Here is a 22,154-nt window from a genome sequence, read left to right as displayed (position 1 = left end):
TATTTTTTATCAAAACTTCAACTTTGGGCGACATTTTCTAAAATCCCAAAGCTGGGATCAGAAAACTGAAAGCAGTTTTGGAAACCTCAATATGATTTCTATTTACTCCAAAAGTATTTTCTCAGCCCTGAAAGAAATGTGGACCCTATGGGCAAAAATGTAAAAAAATCCCATTTTTGGGATTTTCATTCCTATTTTTGGGAATTGCGGGATGCCCTTTGACCTTTTCAATTTTTTTTGCATTTTTTTATTTGAAATTTAACAAGCGTTAAAAATTTCATTGAGTTTTGTTCATAAATAAAGATTTTGTCATATATTATATATTTGTTTAATTTCTAAAACTATGATTTACATCAAAATTTTAATAGGGTCGCAGATATCTACAACAATTCAGTCCATATTTATCCATTAATATCATTTTTTAGTTAGATATGGAAATTCTTGACCCTTTACAAAAAATTTCAATTACATTCAAAAATATGTTCATTTGAACCTGTATCCTTTAATTTCATTTATTTCATATTTTAGTATTAAGTATGACAGAACATACATTTGGTGTTGAATAAAATATTTGGACAATTTTTAAAAATTATTTAGTTAATTATTTTATTAAAGACTATAACATTGTATATACAATAAAAAATTATAATTTTATTATGAGCTACTCACAACAACACCTAAATCACCCCACACAAACCACCTTTCCCACCCACCGAAATATAAAACACAATTTAATACAATATCATCAGTTAGTATAATAGCTTTTATTATTTGAACTGTTTATCTTAAACATAATACAATTAATTCTTACAACCTACTTATATAATTAATTCCTAACACTACTTATTTTCTATAAAATAATCTGTCATATCGGTATACATATCCAGAAGGTAATATAAGTCCTTTAAATCTTCCTCATTTCGAGATGATAGAGTTTCATAACAAATCAATCTTTTTCGCATAGTTGAAAGAACAGGATCAGAAGATAGAAGTAAACTATTAAAAATATCTTCATTCTGTGATTTCCTGGAGCATTTTCTTGAGATGAAAAGTTGAACATGCTTAAAATCTCGATTCCTCGCTTCCTGGGCTTCTTCTGTTAACTCTCCAAGTGGAAGAATATTCGATTCAATTATTATTTGACCATGACACAATACTTTGTGTACTGTTGGTGTTAGTTCCCTTCATGGATACAGAGATACAAGTAATTTAGAAATTTCAGATGTATATTCCCCAAATCGATTTCCATTAATTTTATGTTTACTATTCAGTGCCATTAAAATAGTGTTAACTCTTCGAAGCAACTTCTTGTCGATTCCAGTTATTTTTGAAGTAATTTCAAAATCAAGAAAAAACCTTCTCGCCGTATTACCGTCATTTGTACTACCGCAACTTGGAAGTGGTTTGTCGATGTTTAATCCCATCTGAACTTTAAATTCTTCTTGGATTCTGCTTTTTTCCGCAGCTCTCAGTTCTTTCAATTCTTCATTATTTTTTGTTGATTTAGTAAGATTCTCTGGCACACTTCTATATTTGAGGTCGTATGCTATGTGTAAAAAGTTATCCAAAAATCGTAATCTGGCATGAAGTGGTGAAATTCCGAAAGACCGAAAGACTTCTTCATTAATGCTTCTGCTTTTTTCTATTTGAGAATTGCGACTTTTTCTCATTACATATTGAGCATCTCCAGAAGGAAGAAGTTTCTGTTATGGCATTGCTGACCTTTCCATCAATCATTGTTAAGCTTAGCTGATATGATACGTTAATAGAGAATTCCTTTATTTTTATGCAAATGGGCTCCAGTGCATTTATTCCATCTTTTAAATATTCCACTAAATCTTTTGTTGATTTCTTTGACTCCTTTTATATTCAAATCCAATGGGTCTACAAAAATTTTTTGAACCCGGAGTTGTATTGATCCATATATCTTCAAATGAATATCCGATGCTTGACGATGATAGATTAAGAGAATATGAACGAATTCGTAATGGCACTAATGATGACATAAATACACTTTTGTAGTCTGCTAATGTCCGACTTCCACAAGCTTGTTTGTATTCTGGAAGTGCTTATAAACCGTCACATCCCCACTTACACATTAAGACAACATCACAGTTATGAATTTTCCTTAGTTGGTCTTCTGAAAAATATTTTTTTTTCATTTTATTTATTCTTTATTGAATCTTTCTTATGTAGAAATTTACAATAAGAGTTAAAATCTTAACCTAAATTATAACTAACGTTGTTATTGCCAATGCAATTTCAACCAAAGTTCTCGATAATTTGATTATCTGGCAAAATCCAATGTTTCCGCTCTTCTCAGTCGTCTATGACCCTCAAATGACAGCAACTCCCTGACAAGGGGATTTGGGTGATCCATTAGTTTCGACAAGTAGGTTAAACAAGAGAATTTGATCTCCTCGCGTATTATGCCGTATAGCGTTGAATGCCGTATAGCCACATAGGTTTTATAACTGTTTTGTACAAAAGCACTTTGTATTCCAAATCTAGAGCTGACCGTGGTTCAATTAGCCAGTACATTTGAGCTGACTTTAATTTTATTTGTGTAACCTTGGCATCAATGTGGTGAGTCCATGTTAAGCGGCGATCAAGGTGGATACCAAGATATCTCACATGGCTTTGTTCAGGAATTTTTATATTGTTTATCTGTACGGGAGGACAATTTTCTCGTCTTAAAGTAAATGTAACGTGAGTATATTTTGCTGCATTGACCTTTATTTTCCATTTGTCCAGCCACTTTTCCAATTCGCCGATGTGCAGCTGGAGTTGTTTAGAAGCTATTGAAGGGTTATCATGTATACTTACAAAAGCGGTATCATCCGCAAATGTAGATGTGTGAGTCAATGCGCTCGTTGGCATATCTGCAGTATATAAAATATATAGGAACGGACCTAGAATACTCCCCTGAGGTACTCCTGCAGATATTTTTCGACGTGAAGAGATCACTTCTTTAGATCTGATTTGAAAAGATCTCTCATATATAATTTTTAAACAGTTTGTGAACATTCGCAGGTAGTAATGTGATAATTTTGTGTATTAGTCCATCGTGCCAGACTTTATCGAAAGCTTGAGAAATATCTACGAATAATGCTGAGCAATATTGCTTGCTCTCGAAGGCCTTCCAAAAAAGAGTAGTTATTCGATGTACCTGTTCGATAGTGCTGTGCTTTCTTCTGAAACCAAACTGATGGTCAGGAATAATGCAATTATCGTTAAGGTGTAGTATAAGGCTTTCAAGCAATATCTTTTCAAAAAGTTTTGAGAATATAGACAACAGGCTAATGGGACGGTATGATGTCACAACACATAACAATTTCGGATACTTTCCATGAGGTATGGAAATATCCAATACGTAGCATCGAGTTAAAGATGAACAAAACAATTCTCAGTGCTGAATTGGGCAGGTTACTTATCATCGTGGTAGTAATTTTATCTATACCAGGTGATTTTCCTGCCTTTAGACCTTTGATTGTCGTCTTCACAGCAGAGAACCGGAATTTTATTGGGCGTGGAACCACATTATTTATAATGTTAGCAATAATAGTAGAATCTGTATCATTTTCATTGAACACATTCTCCAAGTGATTGGCGAATGCTTCAAGTTTTGCCGACGTATTTTTTGCCCATTGACCATTCTGGAGGCGTATGGATGACTCATATGCAATAGGGCATTGTAAACTTTGACAGCATCTTGTAAGGTATCCGTAAATATATCGACAGCAGATTGTATTTCATGGTAATTTTTCAATGAAATGTTTTGTGGCAAGTTTGAGCTGACATACATTTTATACTTTATACTCGTCATCTTGTTAGGGAAACAAGAACAATAGTTTTCCAATTTATTTGGGGTCTCTAATAACGTTAAATCTGTAGGCGAGTGGTCTGACGAGAGGTCCAGTGAAGGGATCACTGAAATAAATTCTCGTTTTATATCTTTGATTACAGGAAAGTCAATTAGATCGGAATCTTATTGAGGTTTGTAGGCCAATAGGTAGGTTGGCCACTAGATATGGCATCTAGTCTGTTATGCGATATTGCTTCTAACAATTGTCTGCCTTTGGGAGTAATGAGGCGAGAGCCCCAAAATGTATGTTTTGCATTATAATCACCAGCTGCTATGAATCTTGGTCCAAGAGTTTTAAAGTAATCGAGAAACTGCTCTCGATTAATATAATACCTAGGAGGACAATATATTGAAGATATTGTAACTCTGCTATCAGGTATATTTATAGAGGTGGCCTGGAAATGTGGCCTGTTCCACCACAGGCTCTGCCACTTGGATGTTTTGTAGCGTAAGTGTAGTATCCGTTAATTCTGAAACAATTCTTTAGGGTAAAGTGTGTTTCAGAGACGAGTAGTACGTCAATTTCCTGGAGTAGCAGGAATTGTTCAACTTCATTCTTGTATTGGCTAAGGCCGTTAGCATTCCAAAAACAAATTCTTAGGGAATTCTTATTTAGCAGGATCTGCATGAGCATGCATTGATTCTGCATTAATATTTTGCATATTTGCCATGAAACTGTTCTTGGTTTGAATTAAATTCTCAATAGAGCTTTGAGAATTTGTTTCGGGTGCGGGTACACCCTCTTTAAATGCATGTGTATATGAAAATAACGTGGTATTATTTTCATTATTTGTTTGCAGATTTTCATTATTTTTATTTGTAAGACTTCTATATTGGGCACTAGAAGTTAGTTTTCCATTACTTGGGGTAACGGAACCCTCTTTTGTCGTATGGGCATACGATTTATTCTGATTGCTTTTATTTGTGATACTTCTATATTGAGCACTAGAAGTATTAGGAAGATTTGGGAAGTTAGAAGCTTTATATTGAACATATAAAGGTCTTCTGGCCTTATTTAATTGTTGCATGTGCATATATACTGGACATCCGCGATAGTTAGCATTGTGATTTTGACAACAGTTACTGCATTTTCATTTTTTGTTATCTGTTTTTGGGTGGGGACAATCTTGGCTTTTATGGATGTCTCCGCATCTCACACAAACAGATAATTTACAGAAAGTTCTGGTGTGACCTAACTCTTGGCAATTTAGGCATTGAGGAGGACCTCTGCGTTTAATGGGTTCCTCTACAGTTATTTTGCGATTAAGAAGATATCTTAAACTATATATGGGATGAGTATCACCCTTTATCTTCAATTGTGAAGAGTTAAAAGTAATTTCAATTCTAAACATTGGTTGAGGAATTTTTTGTTAAATATATTGTGAATGGACTTCACTTAATAACCTTCAGTCCCTAGCGCCTTTTTAGTGTCATCATTTGGTACAGAACTATCCTGAATGTTTTCTTTGCGTAGGGAGACTACGTGGAAATTTTCTTTGCGTACAAGTTGGGACAACTTATTAACCAATAGATTTGTGGCAGGTTCGCGCAAATAGAGGGGAGGTGGTTTGTGGTCTTTTAAAGGCATGGATGGTGCTTTTTCACTTTCCTGGTTGTCAAGGAGTGCAAAACGATTTTGACTTACCGAATTTGTTTTCGACTGTTTTGGATTTGGTTCCAATTTTTAAGTCCTACGGCTGGACTTACGTTTTGTATAAGTGACATAACGGTCCATTCCAGTTTGGATCTTTTCCGTTTTATGCGAGCTCAATGTATTTGGCTTGTTTTTTGGTATGGCACCAGTATTCTTTGACATTGGGCTTGAGTGATCTTCCTTATCATTAATGGTTTTTATAGTGTTAATATTGTTATTGATACTATTTGTGATATTGTTCACATTAGCATTACTATTTTCATCAACCATTGTATCAGTTGTTTGTTTTTCTATTTTTTCTTCTGCGTTGTCTTCCACATAATTTTCTTGTTTTGGCGCACTTGAGAGAGGAAATCTCTCGTTTGTTGTTCTTTTTGAATCTGTTGTTTGTTTATTTATTTTTTCTTTTGCGCTATTATCTACACAATTGTTTTGTTTTGGCGCACTTGAATGAGAAGATCTCTCATTTGTTTTTGTTTTTACACTCAATAATTTTTATGATTTTTTGGATCATAATTATTGTTGTTGTTGTATGGAGAGCTCATAACAAAGTATGCATTTTTTTAATTGCTACTGAGCCTTCTTTCACTTACTGGAGAGTTAGAGAAACTCATGCACAATAACACAAACACTACACTTTATTTAAGGGTTTGTTGTTATTATTTTTGTTTTTTATACTTTTTGTTTACCTACAATTTGCTATTGTTAATAATTGCATTAACGAAAACGACAATTTATTTGATTTTAATGTAATTTGATGAAATTTGGACCAAGCATATTTTTTGGCACAGGGACGAAGCCTAAAATGGTTGAAATCGGTCCATTATTTCACCTAGCCCCCATACAACCGTACCTCCCGATTTAAACTTTTTATGTCATAATTACGTCAAATATTCTGCTATTTCTTTAAAAATTGGCACAAATAAGTTTTATATAAGTATAAATGACGCTGCAGATTTTCGTAAGGATCGGCCTACATTTGACCATAGCCCCCATACAAACCCCCCTTCAAAAAATGACTTAAACGTCTAAAATTGACTTGTAACCATTTGTATCGCAATGAAACTTAACAAAACTAACTGTTATTTAGAAATATATCCTTTTCCCAAATTAACCGAGGATCGGTCCATATTTGACCTATATAAAGCCTCATTTAGAAATTTTAGTTTTTTATCAATAAATTGATTAAATATTTTGGAATTATTGGTAATATTTAACATAAAACTTACTTTATAAAAAATAAAAATTTTATAAAAAGTAAAAATTTTAAAAATATACTCATGGTGTAGGGTATTATATGGTCGGCCATGCCCGACTATACTTTCTCACTTGTTTACTTTGGAATACCTGTATCGGAAATGACAAGAATTTGGTATATAAGTAAACTTCTCAGATTTTAAGTACCATATTTAATAAATCTACAATGAAGATTACATTAAAGTACGAAGAGTTGTGTTCCGTTTTATGGAGTGTATCTTCAAAAGGGTCAGAAAGAATTTAATACATTTCAAATTATATAAAAACTACATATAGTCGAAAAGTACACAAAACAGGCAAATCAAAAATTAAAAACTTTTTGATGTAAAAAGTAAGTCTGTGGATGGAAATCAAAATAAATATCGATTAAAATTTTGTAGTTGGATGGAAACAACTACGTAAATCTCAACTTACAACACATCAACAGGAGCGCTTTGCAAGTCATACAAAGACTTATGTTCAAGGTCAAAAAAAAGAGGGTCACACAAAAACTTTTTTCAATCTCAAATGAGGAAATTGCTGATACATTTAACGAAATGCTGAAAAAGGAAAACCAACCTATGGATGCCGTACATATTGCAACTATTCTTCCTAATGCATCACCAAAACGACTTAAGCGAATTGTGGAAAGTATACCAACTCCTACATCATAATCAAATTTTACTGAAGAAGAAGCAATAGTAATAAAGAAAGCACTGCATGGAATAGGACACAATATATTACCATCATACAAGGCGATGCAGGAAAAAAACAAACTATCCTACCATCACCTATTGCTGTTAATGATGTGGAAGCTTGTATTGATATATCATCTTTGCTCGAAAACACAGCATCAAGAATTCATAACTGTGATGATGTCTTAATGTGTAAGTGGGGATGTGACGCTTTATCAGCGCTTCCAGAATACTTGTATGTTTTGAGATAAAAAAGATAAGTACAGCGAATGGACGCTAATTAAATACTTACTTATATATTTGATTAGAGGATTTTTAATGACTTTTTGTTTTTGAAGTTCGAAATTTCGATTTGGTCATCATTATTTCCATTATTTCCAACATTGTGTAAGCTAATATTAAGTTTAAGAAAAAAAATAATAGTGCAAAAATGCTAGTTATACAGTTGATAAATCTAACTGGATTTTTTGAATAAAAAAAGGTAGATTTATCTAATATATGTATGTTTGTAGGGCAATATCCCTAATTCATAAAACAAAACCATAATAATTTGTTGTAAAATAAATTTGATTTATTTTTCTTTTTGCCGAAGGATGTCAAATATTTTTAAAGTGTGTAGAAATAGTAAATTAGATAAAAGTTATTTAACTAAAATATCGTACACTTGCAATAGCATACACGTGCAAAAAAACATTTAAATTTTATTAATTTATTATTAAAACTTTCTAGCTATACCCAGTGTGCTTCGCTACCCTCATCGTAATGGAATAAAATAAATATCATTATTGTAAATGTATATATATCTGCAATATCAAAAATTCCCCTTTTAGAGAACTCTTTAAGTTTGATTTTATGATTCTAGTCTCAATATTACAGAAAATTAGAAAAAACAGTTGAAGAACGAAAAAGTACCAGACAGTGCCTTTTTATATATTTTCATTAAATCAGGATGACGCATGTTTAATTTTCAACCAGAAACCAAAAAAATCGCATAAAGATTTTTATACAATCAGGAAGCTACATGTCCAATTTAATGTTTTTAGGTTCAATATTATACAAAAATTTGAAAAGTATTAGTAAAAGAACAAAAAAGTACCAGAGTATGCTTTTTCAATTTTCGTTCAATTGGGATACTGCGTGTTTAATTTTATGTTTGTATATTCAATATTTTAGAAAGCTCTAAAAGTACCAGTGAAGTACGAAAAAGTACCAAAGGACCTATTTTATTTAATTTCATGTTCCTAAGTTCAATATTATAGAAAATTCAAAAATATTCCAGTTTAAATTTTCATTCACTCAAGTCCCTGATTGCGTTTATAGATTCTAATTAACTCCGGACTCCACATGCTTAATTTCATGTTTCTAGGATCAATATTATAAAAAAACAGGCTAAAAATAGGCTCTAAACGCTTAATTTCATGTTTCTAGGTTCAATATTATTGAAAATTCAAAATGCACCTTTTAAAGAACGGAAAAGTACCAAAAAGTCCGCTTTTATAGATTCTCATTTACTACGTGCTCTACATGCTTAATTTCACGTTTCTAAGTTCAATATTATAGAAAATTAAAAAAGTACCAGTCGAAGTACGAAAAAGTCCCCTTTTTTTAGATTCTCACTTACTCCGGGCTCTACATGCTTAATTTCATGCTTCTAGGTTTAATTTTAAAGAAAACTCAAAAAAATACCTGTGTAGAACGAAAAAGTACTGAATAGTCTCTTCATTATTAATTTCATGTTTCGATTTCAATATCAAAGAAAACTCAAAAACTACCAGATGGAGAATGAAAAAGTACCAAAAAATATCACTTGGTACCGAGTTTCCAAATAACACCTCATTAGCATATTTAGTGTTTCTAAATCTAAAAATTTTATCTAAATTAGATCATTGTGTTTGAATAAAATCAAATTTCCAGTTTTTACCCCTTTTGGTACTTTTTTTCTACCCATTAACGAAATAAAAATTCTATTCTAAACCAAAATCAATGTTTTATGAAAAAAGTACCAAAAATATGTACAATTTTCACCCCTTAAACATCCGAATAACCAAAAAGTACTAAATTTATATTTTTATTTTTTCGTCAAGTTATGAAGGAGTCAAAAATATTGTTTGAATGTTCACTGGTTTAAAAGATACATGGGGTGCAAAAAAAGTACCAAAATACAGTTTTTACCCGTTTATTCCCTAAAGGGGCCGAAATTGAAAAAAGTACCAGACACCTGTCCGCTTATTTTTTAAATGAACGACGATAAGCTTTAAACTATTTTTGTATCTTTTCTAGTTTAGGAGATATGAGGTTACCGATTTTACCCGTTTTTACCCCCTTAACATTCGAATTTCCAAAAATCCCGTCTTAGTGGATCTATTTGGTGGGAGACCAACCCCCTGTCCAAATTTCAGCTCTTTAGCTTTAACCGTTTAGGCTGTGCGATGATGAATCAGTCAATCAGTCAGTCAGTAACGTTAGAATTTTATATATATATAGATAGATATGACAAAATCTTTATTTTTGAACAAAACTCAATGAAATTTTCAACGCTTGTTAAATTTGTCATTTTAAATAAGAAAATGGAAAAAACAATTGAAAAGGTCAAAGGGCATCCCGCAATTCCCAAAAATAGGAGTGAAAATCCAAAAAATGTTTTTTTACTTTTTTGCCCATAGGGTCCACATTTCTTTCAGGGCTGGGAAAATACTTTTGGATTAAATAGAAAACATATTTAGGTTTCCAAAACTGCTTTCAGTTTTCTGATCCCAGCTTTGGGATTTTAGAACATGTCGCCCAAAGTTGAAGTTTTTATAAAAAATAGGTCATATTCGGAAGGACGCAATGGCAACATTTAAAAAAAATAGGACAGGTTTTTTACACCAAAGCGTTCTGCGTAAAGATACCTTTTAGAAAACTATAAAATTTTTATATGTTCTTAAAGAAAATTTTATTTTATTAATATAAGAGTTAAGACACATTTTTGGCAAAAAAAAACGCAAAAATCTAAAATTTTTTGAATTTTTAAATTAAAAACCGTTTATTTTTGGACCTGTAAATGATATTGATCTGAAATTTTTTGTATATTATTGAAAATTTTGTTATCTAACTAACAAGAAAAAATTGAGTCCATTTGGTTCAAAATTATACCCGGTATTCAAAAAAAGGCGGACCAAGGTATGGTAAATTTTGTATTACTAAATGTTTAAATGCCTATAACTCGGATATTATAAGAGATAAGTAGTATGTCCAAGCATGTTTTTTTAAGATCTCGTCGAGCGCTTTGAAAAAATATAAAATTGTATTAGGGTGAAAAACAAAAAATGGCACGAGTTTAACAATTTTACATGTCGTAGGTACTAAAGACGTGCAGTAGTACACCACATGGTGTTTGCAAAACAAATACACCATGGTAGATACCTAATACTACAAGTATAAATGAGAGAATGAGTGTAACTGATATTGTATGCTTTTGCTTGTGCTCATCCACTATACCCACAAATAACAGTAAGAGTTGCTTAAGGTTTTGAGTTAATTACTCATTTGTATTTGTTTTATTCCTTCAAATAACTGTTGTACTGCTAATACTTTTGAGTATTTGTGGTAACTTATAAATGAATATTTTAGAAATAAAAGAAAAAATTTTGTCAAGTGAATTTAAAATTAGTGAAAAAAGAGGACGAAGCAAAATATGGGATTGTTTTGGCATGATAAAAGATCAAAACGAATCAGAAATACAAAATTTTGTTGCATGCAAAAATTGTAAAAATGTATACAAGTACAATAAAAATGTACTTTCAAATTTAAATAAACATAAGTGCTATACACTATTAAAAAGTGAATATGAAAAAATTGTGATTGAACCAAGTCAAGAAGATAAAAAGGCTTGCACCGAAGTTTTAACGGAATGGATTCTAGGAGATATTCGGCCATACTCATTAGTAAATAATAATGGATTAAAATCTTATTCGAATTTACTGTTATCAATTGGGAATAAATATGGATCTTATTTAAATGTAGAATCTTTTATACCGCATCCATCAACTATATGCAGAAATGTTGAAAATAGTTTTTCTGTGCATTTTGAAAAACTTAAGGAAGAGTTGTTATCCATAAGAAAAATAGGGTATGCTCTAACCTATGGACAGAAAATTTCTCAAAAATATCCTACCTTGCATTAACGACTCATTATGTTATTGATGGTGTGTATAAAAGTAAGCTTCTTGGTGTAAAGTCGTTGAAAGGCATATCAAATACCAGTAAGTTATCAGTAAAATAATATTCTTTTATAAGCATATATTCGGCTGTTCCGAATGTTATACCCACCATCAAACAGGTATGGCATAATAAAAGTAAACTTCCGAAAATATTGCTATAAATTATGAGATTATTGTGGTTCGTATTTTTTGGAACTTATTGTATGTATTTCATTGACATATGAAACGACAGACGGAACAAACAATATTACGATGTATTTCAAACGTAATGTCAAAATCGATATTCCCGCGATACCTGAAAATGAAGTTTGACAAAATAAATGGTAGCAAATAGATCCGGAATCAAAATTTTTAAAAACGTATTTTAAAATTTACAAACTTCACTTTTAGGTAGTTGCAGGTTAATTTTATGAAATTAATAACGATAAAAATTTATATTGTGTTACATACATATGTAAACAGGTACCAATATAAAACAAAAATTGGAGAATTTACTCAGTGACTTCAATTGTTCATTAAATGATCCAATAGTTGTGGTAACAGATAGAGGAGCCAATATAAAAGCTGCTTTAAAAGAATATGAAAATATTAATTGTATAAATCACCTTCTTCATAATACAGTAGAAAAATGTATAAATTCTTCAGTACAAATACTTGAAATAATAACAGTATCGTCAAAACTTGTCAAATATTTTAAGAAATCAGGCCTTAATTGTGAGTTAACTACTTCACTAAAAAGTTTTTCACCCACTAGGTGGAATACTGTTTATTTTAATTTGTTATCTATTAAATCTAATTTTAATGACATTCAAAAAATATTAATTGAGAAAAATTTAGTAGAAAAATATAATATTATTAAAGAATACCATTTGGACCAGTTGATAGCCATTTTAAAACCATTTATGGAAGCATCAAAAGAGCTTGAAGGTAGCTCCTATGTTCACCCTCATATTCAAAATCTAAAAACAATATGTTCCACCGCTACTAACGATGAACCAACTTTTATTTCAGAATTCAAAAAAAATTTGTATGATACCTTAATAACTTTAGTAGAGAGCAAAATTACAATTTTTCATAAATTAGCTATATTTTTATTTCCATTATTTAATTGATTGGTTGCAATTAATTCAATTTAGTTTAGAAGAGAAAACAGAAGTTTTAAGTAAATGCAAATCTTTGTTACATTTTTATACAAATGACGTTAATATACCAAACCATTCAATTGAATTAAATACATCTAAATTATATTCATTGTTTCAACAATATGTACAACCAATACAGGAAGCTAATTCCATTGAATCTAAAATTGAAAATGAATTAAATAGATATAAAAATACTAATGTGACTTTACAAAATGATTTTAATATTTTAAAATGGTGGGAAGGCAGGAAAAATGAATTTCCATTATTATATAAGTTATGCTGTAGAATATTCGCTATTCCAGCATCAAGTGCACCATCAGAACGTATTTTTTCTATTGCTCGTGCTTTGATAACCGATAAAAGATCTAAAATCGGCGATAATGGAAAATCATTTAATGAAATATTATTTGTGAACATAAATTCCAAAGAGTAATTTTTTAATTATAAATATTTATAAATATGTACATACATGTATGAATATTAATTATTATTTTCTCTAAGGTTTTTTTAATCGTAATGAATTACTGTTAAGTTAGTTATTTTTATACCCTACACCACTATAGTGGGGAGGGTATTATACGTTTGTGCTGATGTTTGTAACATACAAAAATATTGGTTCAATACCCACCTTAAAGTATACCGATCGTATTTTGGAATTATGGTAATATTCAACATAAAAGTTTCTTTACAAAAAATAAAAATTTTATAAAAGTAAAAATTGTAAAAATATACTCATTAAATGAACTAACAAAACGTATCGTTTTAAATTTAAAAATTTAATAGTATATTTGTTTCATTCGTTTTTGTATTCTGTTTGTTAGTAAATGTTCGTATAGGTACATACAATAAGTTATTTGTTGTACAACCATCATTATCTAAATTATCTGTTCAGCAAAACTATAGCAAGACAAATATGTTACTCTTATTCCTATTTGTACTCACTCACACTCAGCGTTGCCACTTTGGTTATTATTAACCAAAATTGATTATTTTTATTTTGTATGTGTACATGTGAATTATTATTTCGTTTTGGTTATTTATTGCAAACAATTGAACTAAATGCTGTTTGCTTTTATTCTAAAAATAAAATTAAAAACCTCCTTTATCTCTTTTTAAAGCAACTATGTAAATATACATGTCGTCCCTGTTTTGAATTTTGGTAATATGTGAATTTTTTTACTATTCGAAATTTTTTTATTACTGCAATTTGTACATCTACTGGTTATAATTATGTGTACAAAGGTTTTTTCGATATCTTAATTATGTGTACAAAGGTTTTTTCGATATCAACATAATAAACGAGTTGATTTAAATCATAACAACACATTAATGTTATTTTATTTACACTAATCAATCTAACTCCGTGAATAATTGATCCTCTCTATCCTTTTGGTACATCCATAAACTTAAAATTAATATTTCCTTCCGTTAATATTTCTATTGGAACTTTTGGTGGGAATAATCTACGTACTTAGTAGATTATGTCCTCTAAATTTAATTTAAAGTATAATTGCAATTTCTGTACCTATTTGAAATTTTGCATAAACAGATACTGCGCTAATTTGACGAAATTCTAAGTATTTTCTGCTAATTGATGTAAGAATAGTATCACAATATCTTTAAAGTATTAATCAATATCAGTTGATATAAGTAACACAAAAGTTGTAATAATATCTAAGATTTCATACTCATGACCTTTGACTTCTACTAAATATCTCACAATGTTCTTTTTAGTTCATTATTTACATTTTATAGCTGATATTGTATACTTGTTTTTATTTTACCGTCTTAAGTTCTAAATTTTGGTCAATTTGTCGGATAATTTGGATAGATTACGTTTACAAATATTGCTGAAGTTATGAATGTAAAACTGAAATATTTTGTCAAAATATTGTTAGACCCATTTTGCTTGCGAAATATCGGTCAACAATTTCACCTTGCCACCATATTATGATTTATTGAGAGAATTACTTTATTGCTTAAAAAAGCATGTATAACGATGAAATTCAATATGAAAAAGTTTTTTTGGAAATGTATTTTTGTCAAAGTTTATGAGGATCGGTATATAATTGACTCTATCCCTCATAAAAAGTCTCCTCAGAAAATGACTTTAAAGCTAACAATGTACTGCAATATAGCAACAAAATTCAACATAATCAAGTTTTAAAGGAACTAAAATATCTCTGTCAGATTTTATGAGAATTAGTCCATCATTCACTATACGTATCAAAAAAGTTTTAAAAGACTTGGACATCTGCAAATCTTATTCAAATTTGATGCCAACATTAAAAAATGTACAGGAAAGTGTAATTTTCAATATTGCATAATAGCTATTCTCACTTTTACTGTATTTAAATTAAATAAAATCTGGCAGTTATACATCTTATTTGTTCATTAAAAGGCAAATTGTTAATTTGGGTGCATTAAAGTTTATCCCAGGAAAAATTTTAGAACATGTTCTAAAAACAACTAGTTCTAGAACGAATGCAGAGAGAACCACTTCAGATTCTTAAACAACAACCTTGGAACTAGTGTTGTCGCAATTACTATGGGACCCGTTGCTCGGAACATTGTTATGGTTCTAAAATACTTCTAAAGAGTTTTTAAGGAACTAGTTCTTTGACATTAGCTATACATTGATAATACACTAGTTCAATGGAACACATACTAGTTCCGAAACAACTTTTTAGAATCAGTTGAAAAAAATGTCAGAAAATTAAAAATTCATAAAAATATTTTTATTGAAATCTAAAACGCATTCATAACTTTATGTCTGCATAAAATTGAACTATAAGGAATTAAAGATACCCTAATTGAATTGTACATGGAGACGGGAAGATGTTAGCTGCTGGTTTCTTATACCCTGTGCAAGAAATAGTTAAACAGATGAATTTTATTTAATATAATTTTAAGTAAGTTTTCAAAAAAAAAAAAAAGGTTCAATAATAATAATTCCTTAACAGTTTCTCAAAATTAGACTTAATTTTAATAATTTCGCACAAAAAAACGCCATTCCAAAGAACGAGTGTCGACTCCATAACGCTTCCTAAGAACCAGTTCCAAAGGTGACAATTTCGAACAAAAATCATTGGTCTCAACGCCAAAGTAGAACGCATGATTATAGCGTTCTAGAACTATTTGTGAAACTAATACAATTTTTGCAGGGATGAAAAAATATTTTTGAAAATATATTGCTACGAAGGTTGTATAAAATGCTTAATACTGACTCGGAATTTATTTAATTCTAGGTCATTATTCGAAAATATATGTAGGTCTTCGCTATTTCCAATTCAATATTTAATTTAAATGTAATCGAAAATTAATTTTTTATCAATTAAAAATTCAAAACTGATAAATTAACAAAATTAAACCCAATTTCTATCACATTATAAAACTTTTTTGTGTTTAGAGATTTATCTAAAATGATACAAGTTACATACATACGTATGTTTTGAACACCTTAACAGCAACTACCTCAATTAAAATTTTTTTCAAACTAATTTTGAGAGAAACTTATTTTCTTTTTTAGTTTATAAATATTATTGAAGTACATCTTCACATACCAACTACCTCAATTAAATTTTTTTATACCCTCCACCACCGTCAGTGGTGATAGAGGGTATATATCAGTTTGTCATTCCGTTTGTAACACTAAGAAATATTCATCTAAGACCCAACAAAGTATATATATTCTTGATCCTTATGAAATTCTGAGTCGATCTAGATATGTCCGTCTGTCCGTCTGTCTCTCTGTCTGTCTGTATAAAACACGCTCACGTTAAAACAAAGCAATGAAACTCCACAAAATTCACACAAAATATTCATTGTTATCCTAAGCAGTTTGGTATTGAAAATCAGCAAAATCGGTGAAATAGTTTTAGAGTTATGAGTAAAAATTTAAGACAACCTCGAAAAATGGCGATTTTTCACATATTTATTTGTACTTTTTACATTACATACTTTTTACATATATTGGTGCCAGAATCAACATTATTAAAAATCGGAAAAATCGGTTCATAATTTCATATACCTCCCATACAAATGTGTTTTTATACCCTACACCACTATAGTGGGGAGGGTATTATACGTTTGTGCTGATGTTTGTAACATACAAAAATATTGGTTCAATACCCACCTTAAAGTATACCGATCCTGGTCATAGCTCCCATACAAGGTCCCCTCCCGAAAATAACTTAAGCGCACAAAACTCATTACTAAATTTAGATACCCATATAAAAGTTTGGCACAAGTGTTGCTCATATACAAAGAAATGATATTGTGAAATGTTTTTCCGATCCGTCAATAATTGATCAGAGCTCTCATATAAGGTCCCTTTAAAAAAAACACACATACAAGGTTCCCTTCCGAAAATCTGAAAAAACGCACATAACTCATAACCAAATATTTATATCCATACATTTAGCAAAACACTATAAAATTGTTTTACAAAGGACCAAATGGTCATAGCTCCCATACTATGTCCAGAAAATCACTTAGATTCTCAATATTTATTACCAAGTAATGTTATAGGTAAAGAGTTCTAAAATTTTGCCTTTATATACATAATTGGACATAGCTCCTATACAAAGTTCTTTTACCAAAATTTCGCACATTACTTATTACCAAATAAAGCTATTGATACATAATTTGGCAAAAATATTAGTTTTGTACACAAAAATTCTATTCCATCTATACTAGGTCCAGCCCCTAAAAGCGCTTTAACCGTATTTAAAGAGCATTATCAATTAGTGTTGAACAAAATTTTATGTAGATCAAAATTATATATGTATTTGTATTTTGAAAATCTCTAAATGACATGCATACATGCAAATTACTAAATTTATAAAGTTCAGTAAATCTTGGAATTGTAATAGATTAAACTTTTGGGATTTTTTCTATTAAAGACATGAGAAAACTTATTTCTACAAATATTTGATCAATTAGAAAAGTTATAACATAGAAGTAACTGGTGGAGGGTATTTAAGATTCGGCACAGCCGAATATAGCACTCTAACTTGTTCAAACTAATTTTGAGAGAAACTTATTTTCTTTTTTAGTTTATAATTATCATTGAAGTACATTTTCACATTTATGCTAATTTTAATAATTAAATACTATCTATATAAAAATATCAACAAAGTTTTTAATGGTTTTGCATATTTTTTCAAAAAAATTAAAACACTTTTTTCTGACTAAATCACTAAAACGTAATCAAAATAAAAATTAGAGAATTGTAAAAACAATTTTTGACTAGTATTAGGACTAATATTGTAGTCTGTAAACATCTTAACTTGCTAAAATAGGAAAATAGTTTTATATAGCTTTATATAGCATTTAATATTATTTCAATACATAAATATACCTTTGTTGAATCTTCCTGCATTTTTGTATGCTCTGCAATGAATTGTACACAAAAACAACTGCGGTGAACCCTTGGTGGACATTTTGAGTGTGAAAATGCTGGATTAGTTAATATAGGACTCTTAATACCAGATGGTCCTACTTCTAAGTCAGGAACTGCTGTCATATCATCAGATTCTGATTGTGTCAAAGGTGGAATAGGACCATGTATTTGGCAACTGCCTCCAAATGGACCACTTCCGGATAGACTAAAATAAAAGCGATATACTCAGTTAGAAATGTATGTATTTGCACATATATATATGTATAATAACAAATAAGTAAAAACATTTTACATATACCCACAAAAATAAACATAAAAAGTACATATTCCGGAACAGACTTTTTTTAGTTAATCTCTTATCAAATAATGTATACATTAAAAAATGTTGTTTAATTTGTTGACATTTAATAGATTTCAAAATTAACTCTTAAATGCACTACAACGCTAATTTTCACGAAAAAATGTATATTATGTAAAATTTTACAACGTTTAAGAACAATTTTGCTGTATTTCTAAATGTACACTCTCCTATATTTCAATTTTTAAAGAGAAAATACCAGTATTTTAATTTTAATATGTTTTTTATTTATAAAAATAATTTTATAATTTTAAAAACACAGTTAGTTCAATTTATATAAATCCTAATATCCTAATATATATTATAAATTTCTCTATAAGTCTGTTTATTTGTTTGTGCGTCAATCACGCTTAAAAGGATGAACCAATTTTCTTCAAATTTGGAACATAGAAAAATATATTTTTGGAATCGTCAATAGGCAATATAACTTTCCGAAAATAGGACTAGAAGGGGTAAAAAATAGCTGGAAACGACAAAAACGGGGAAAATTGGTACTTTTTTAGCATTCTAAAATATGTACTAGTTGCGTTGTGAAAATTGGAACAAAACTGGTATCAATAATTGCGAAAAACTGGGAAAATCATCATACATTTGGTCGTGAACACGGATTTTTATGTATTCTAACGCGAAATAGGCATGTGAATAAATCAAACTTAACGGGTAATTATGTGAAGTTTAGGTAATTTTTGGGAAATATGCAAATACTTGAAAAGTATTTTGCTGTAATCATTCAAAAGATATATTTTAGAAAAATTAAAATGGGTAAAAAGAGGAGTTTCGTGTTTTTCATAAGGTCCGAACCTAACTGGCCGGGCCTTTAATAAATTTTAAACAGATATAATATATTTTTACTTAGAAGTTTCAATAGGTTATATCATTATTCCAAAAAATCAAAAAGGGACGAAATACGCAACGCGGTAAAATTATTATTTTTTAATTAATACTTAATTCTACTTATTTTAATAAACTAAAAATTTACAGATAAAAGGAAAGAATTTTGTTGTGTAATCTTAAAATGTTATGAAGTTTTTGAATTTGTATGGATTTTGAATTTATAAATATCAATATTTTTGACAAATTAAACTGCAAAGGAAATATTTGTATTTTTGTTATATTTTTTGATGCAATTACGTCTTATTATGACAACGACTGAACCGAAATTTGTGAAATTTGAACCACACAGTTCAAGACTGTCTTGGAAAGCATTAATAGCATTTTTTAAAACATAAATCAGAAAGGGAAAAATAGTACACACTTTTTCTCTACGTCAATGAATATAATTTATTCTAAGGCCTCTTCATACGAGCACACAAGTAATGTGATCTATCAAAATTTTATGTTGAAGGATACGGATGCGATCGTCTAAACACGATATGTAATGAAACCTTACTACATTGTGTAAATACTGATGGAAAATTTGACATTCGTATGGCTCTCTTCGTAATATTAGATCATGGATGTATTTTTATGTAAACTCAAAAAAGTGAAAAAGCTGTTTCAATTTCACTTTGTTATTGTTTTATACCAATCGTGTTAACATAAAAAGTATAAATCATACGACTTTTATTATCTTTTTTGAAATAAGGATGGAATTTCCTCTTACTTTTTCATTAGACATTACGTACGTAAAGTGTAATCGTGTGAAGACTCCCTAAGAAAATATATTTTGGTTTCTCAATTTTTAGTGAAGTACCTTTCAAATTCTTTGAATAGTTTAAATCATGCTTTAAAGGAGAAAATGACTAAAATCCGAAATCTTAAGTATTAATATTTTTATTGCTTTGTTGCTTATTTTAAAGGTAATTTTTTACCACTCAAGCCCAAAGAATTTTGAAAAGGGAGATATTTAAAATCCCGGGCAACGCTGAGTACAAAAAGCTAGTAAACATATAAAATTCATATCACTAAAACAAACAAAAAATTGAGTAATGAAAGCAATTAAAATTTATGATATTCATAAAAACAATTTCATTCAGCGGTCACACACAAATTCACATTACGTTTAAAACAAAACATTTTAGTTTAACCAGAGTATTTGGACAGCTTACATCTTGCTTTTTTATACCTTCCACCACCATCAGTGATTACCAAGTAATGATATAGATATAGAATTTTGTAATATTGTCTTTATATACATAATTGGACATAGCTCCCATACAAAGTCATTTTACGAAAATCTCCTAAACGCACATAACTCATTACCAAATAAAGCTATTGAAATTTTTTTTCAAAAATATTAGTTTTGTATACAAAGATTTTTTCACAATCGGTTCATAACACGGGTGCGGTCGGTCCAATATAGGTTCCCTTTTAAAAATCACTTAAACACACATTACTTGTTACTAAATTACGATATAAATACAAAATTTGACTAAAATATAGTTTTTATGTACAGAAATTTAGCTTAGAGAATCTTTTACGATGGGTCTATAATTGGTCATAGAATAGGTCCAGCCCCTAAAAACGCTTTAACCGTGAGAAAACTAGTTTCTACAAATATTTGATCAAGTAGAAAAGTATTAATATAAAAGTAGTTGGTGGAGAGATTCGGCTCAGCCGAATATAGCACTCTAACTTGTTTGTAATCCGTTAGTGTTGGTGGGTATGCATTCAGCTTTGGTATTTTTTCTTCTATTTATTTAACTGTTATATAAAAACATTGTATGAGCCACTTCCAATTTGATTAATCGCATTTTAAATTCAGATTTATCTTTGTTGATTATTCTATAATTATCCAGAAGGTGGAAAATACTCTCGTTATCCACTTACGGCTTTTCATTGTTATTTGTTGCTACTTTTGGTAGTTTTTTGCTGTTTATCAAAGCGTTTTATTATCAAAAGTTTAGACCCTGTATTATATACATCTCCGAATAAGTCTTACGACAATGTGTGCTAAGGATAGAAGATTTGGACCTGTCCACTTTTTCTTTGCTCCGCTATAAAGCTCTAACGTACAATAAATTTCATTTCCCATTTTTTTGCTTGTTTGGTAAATATTGTTTCATATAACTTCCCACTTTACTTTCACTACGGTAGAAAACGTTCCATGTAGGGTATCGATAATTGGCCGAATTACACTGTGTGTAATTTTACAATTACAATTACAATTTTACAAAATACACAAAGTGTACAATTACAATTTTACAAAATACACAAAGTGTATTAAAAAATTAAAAACTGGAGGACCCGTCGCAAAAAGTACTTTTTTAATTTTTTCCTTTTTCAGGTCTATAAGTAGCAAACCATTCAAAATTTAAGAAAACTACAGTAATGTACCTAAGATCTCAATAAACGACTTTCTATAACACATGAACTTCCTACGATCTATAGGTTAGTCGCAAGAGTAAAAAGTTTCACGAAAAATGTTTAATTTCATTTGTTCATAAACGATGCGTTTCAATGGACTAAATACGGGATAGTTCTCTACCTTAATTGAAAATCTTGACTTTAGTACAATATGTTCAAACATTTTTCTGCAATCTTTTCGAAATGTGTGTCAAAAATTCCGCAATTTTAAGCTTTTCGCGAAAAACATAATTAAAATTTTTGTTAGTGTATTTCTGGTTCGCAAAACTTTTGTATTATAAGGGGTATATTC

General features: G+C 29.8%; 1 protein-coding gene across 4 annotated transcripts in view; it reads right to left on the bottom strand.

Annotated features, from left to right (window-relative positions):
* The window catches only part of LOC111687082 (acetylcholine receptor subunit alpha-like), a 209,364-nt gene that overhangs the window by 18,587 nt on the left and 168,623 nt on the right, over positions 1-22,154 (bottom strand). For all 4 annotated transcript variants that reach the window (XM_046950732.1, XM_046950731.1, XM_046950735.1 and 1 more), the window contains one exon: positions 18,157-18,403. In XM_046950732.1, coding sequence (XP_046806688.1) covers positions 18,157-18,403 — 247 coding nt within the window. The remainder of the gene's footprint in view (positions 1-18,156; positions 18,404-22,154) is intronic.

Source organism: Lucilia cuprina, chromosome 4 (assembly GCF_022045245.1).
Source record: "Lucilia cuprina isolate Lc7/37 chromosome 4, ASM2204524v1, whole genome shotgun sequence".
NCBI lineage: Eukaryota > Metazoa > Arthropoda > Insecta > Diptera > Calliphoridae > Lucilia > Lucilia cuprina.
The sequence above is the reverse complement of the archived record's forward strand: the minus strand, read 5'-3'. Positions and strand labels throughout refer to the sequence as shown.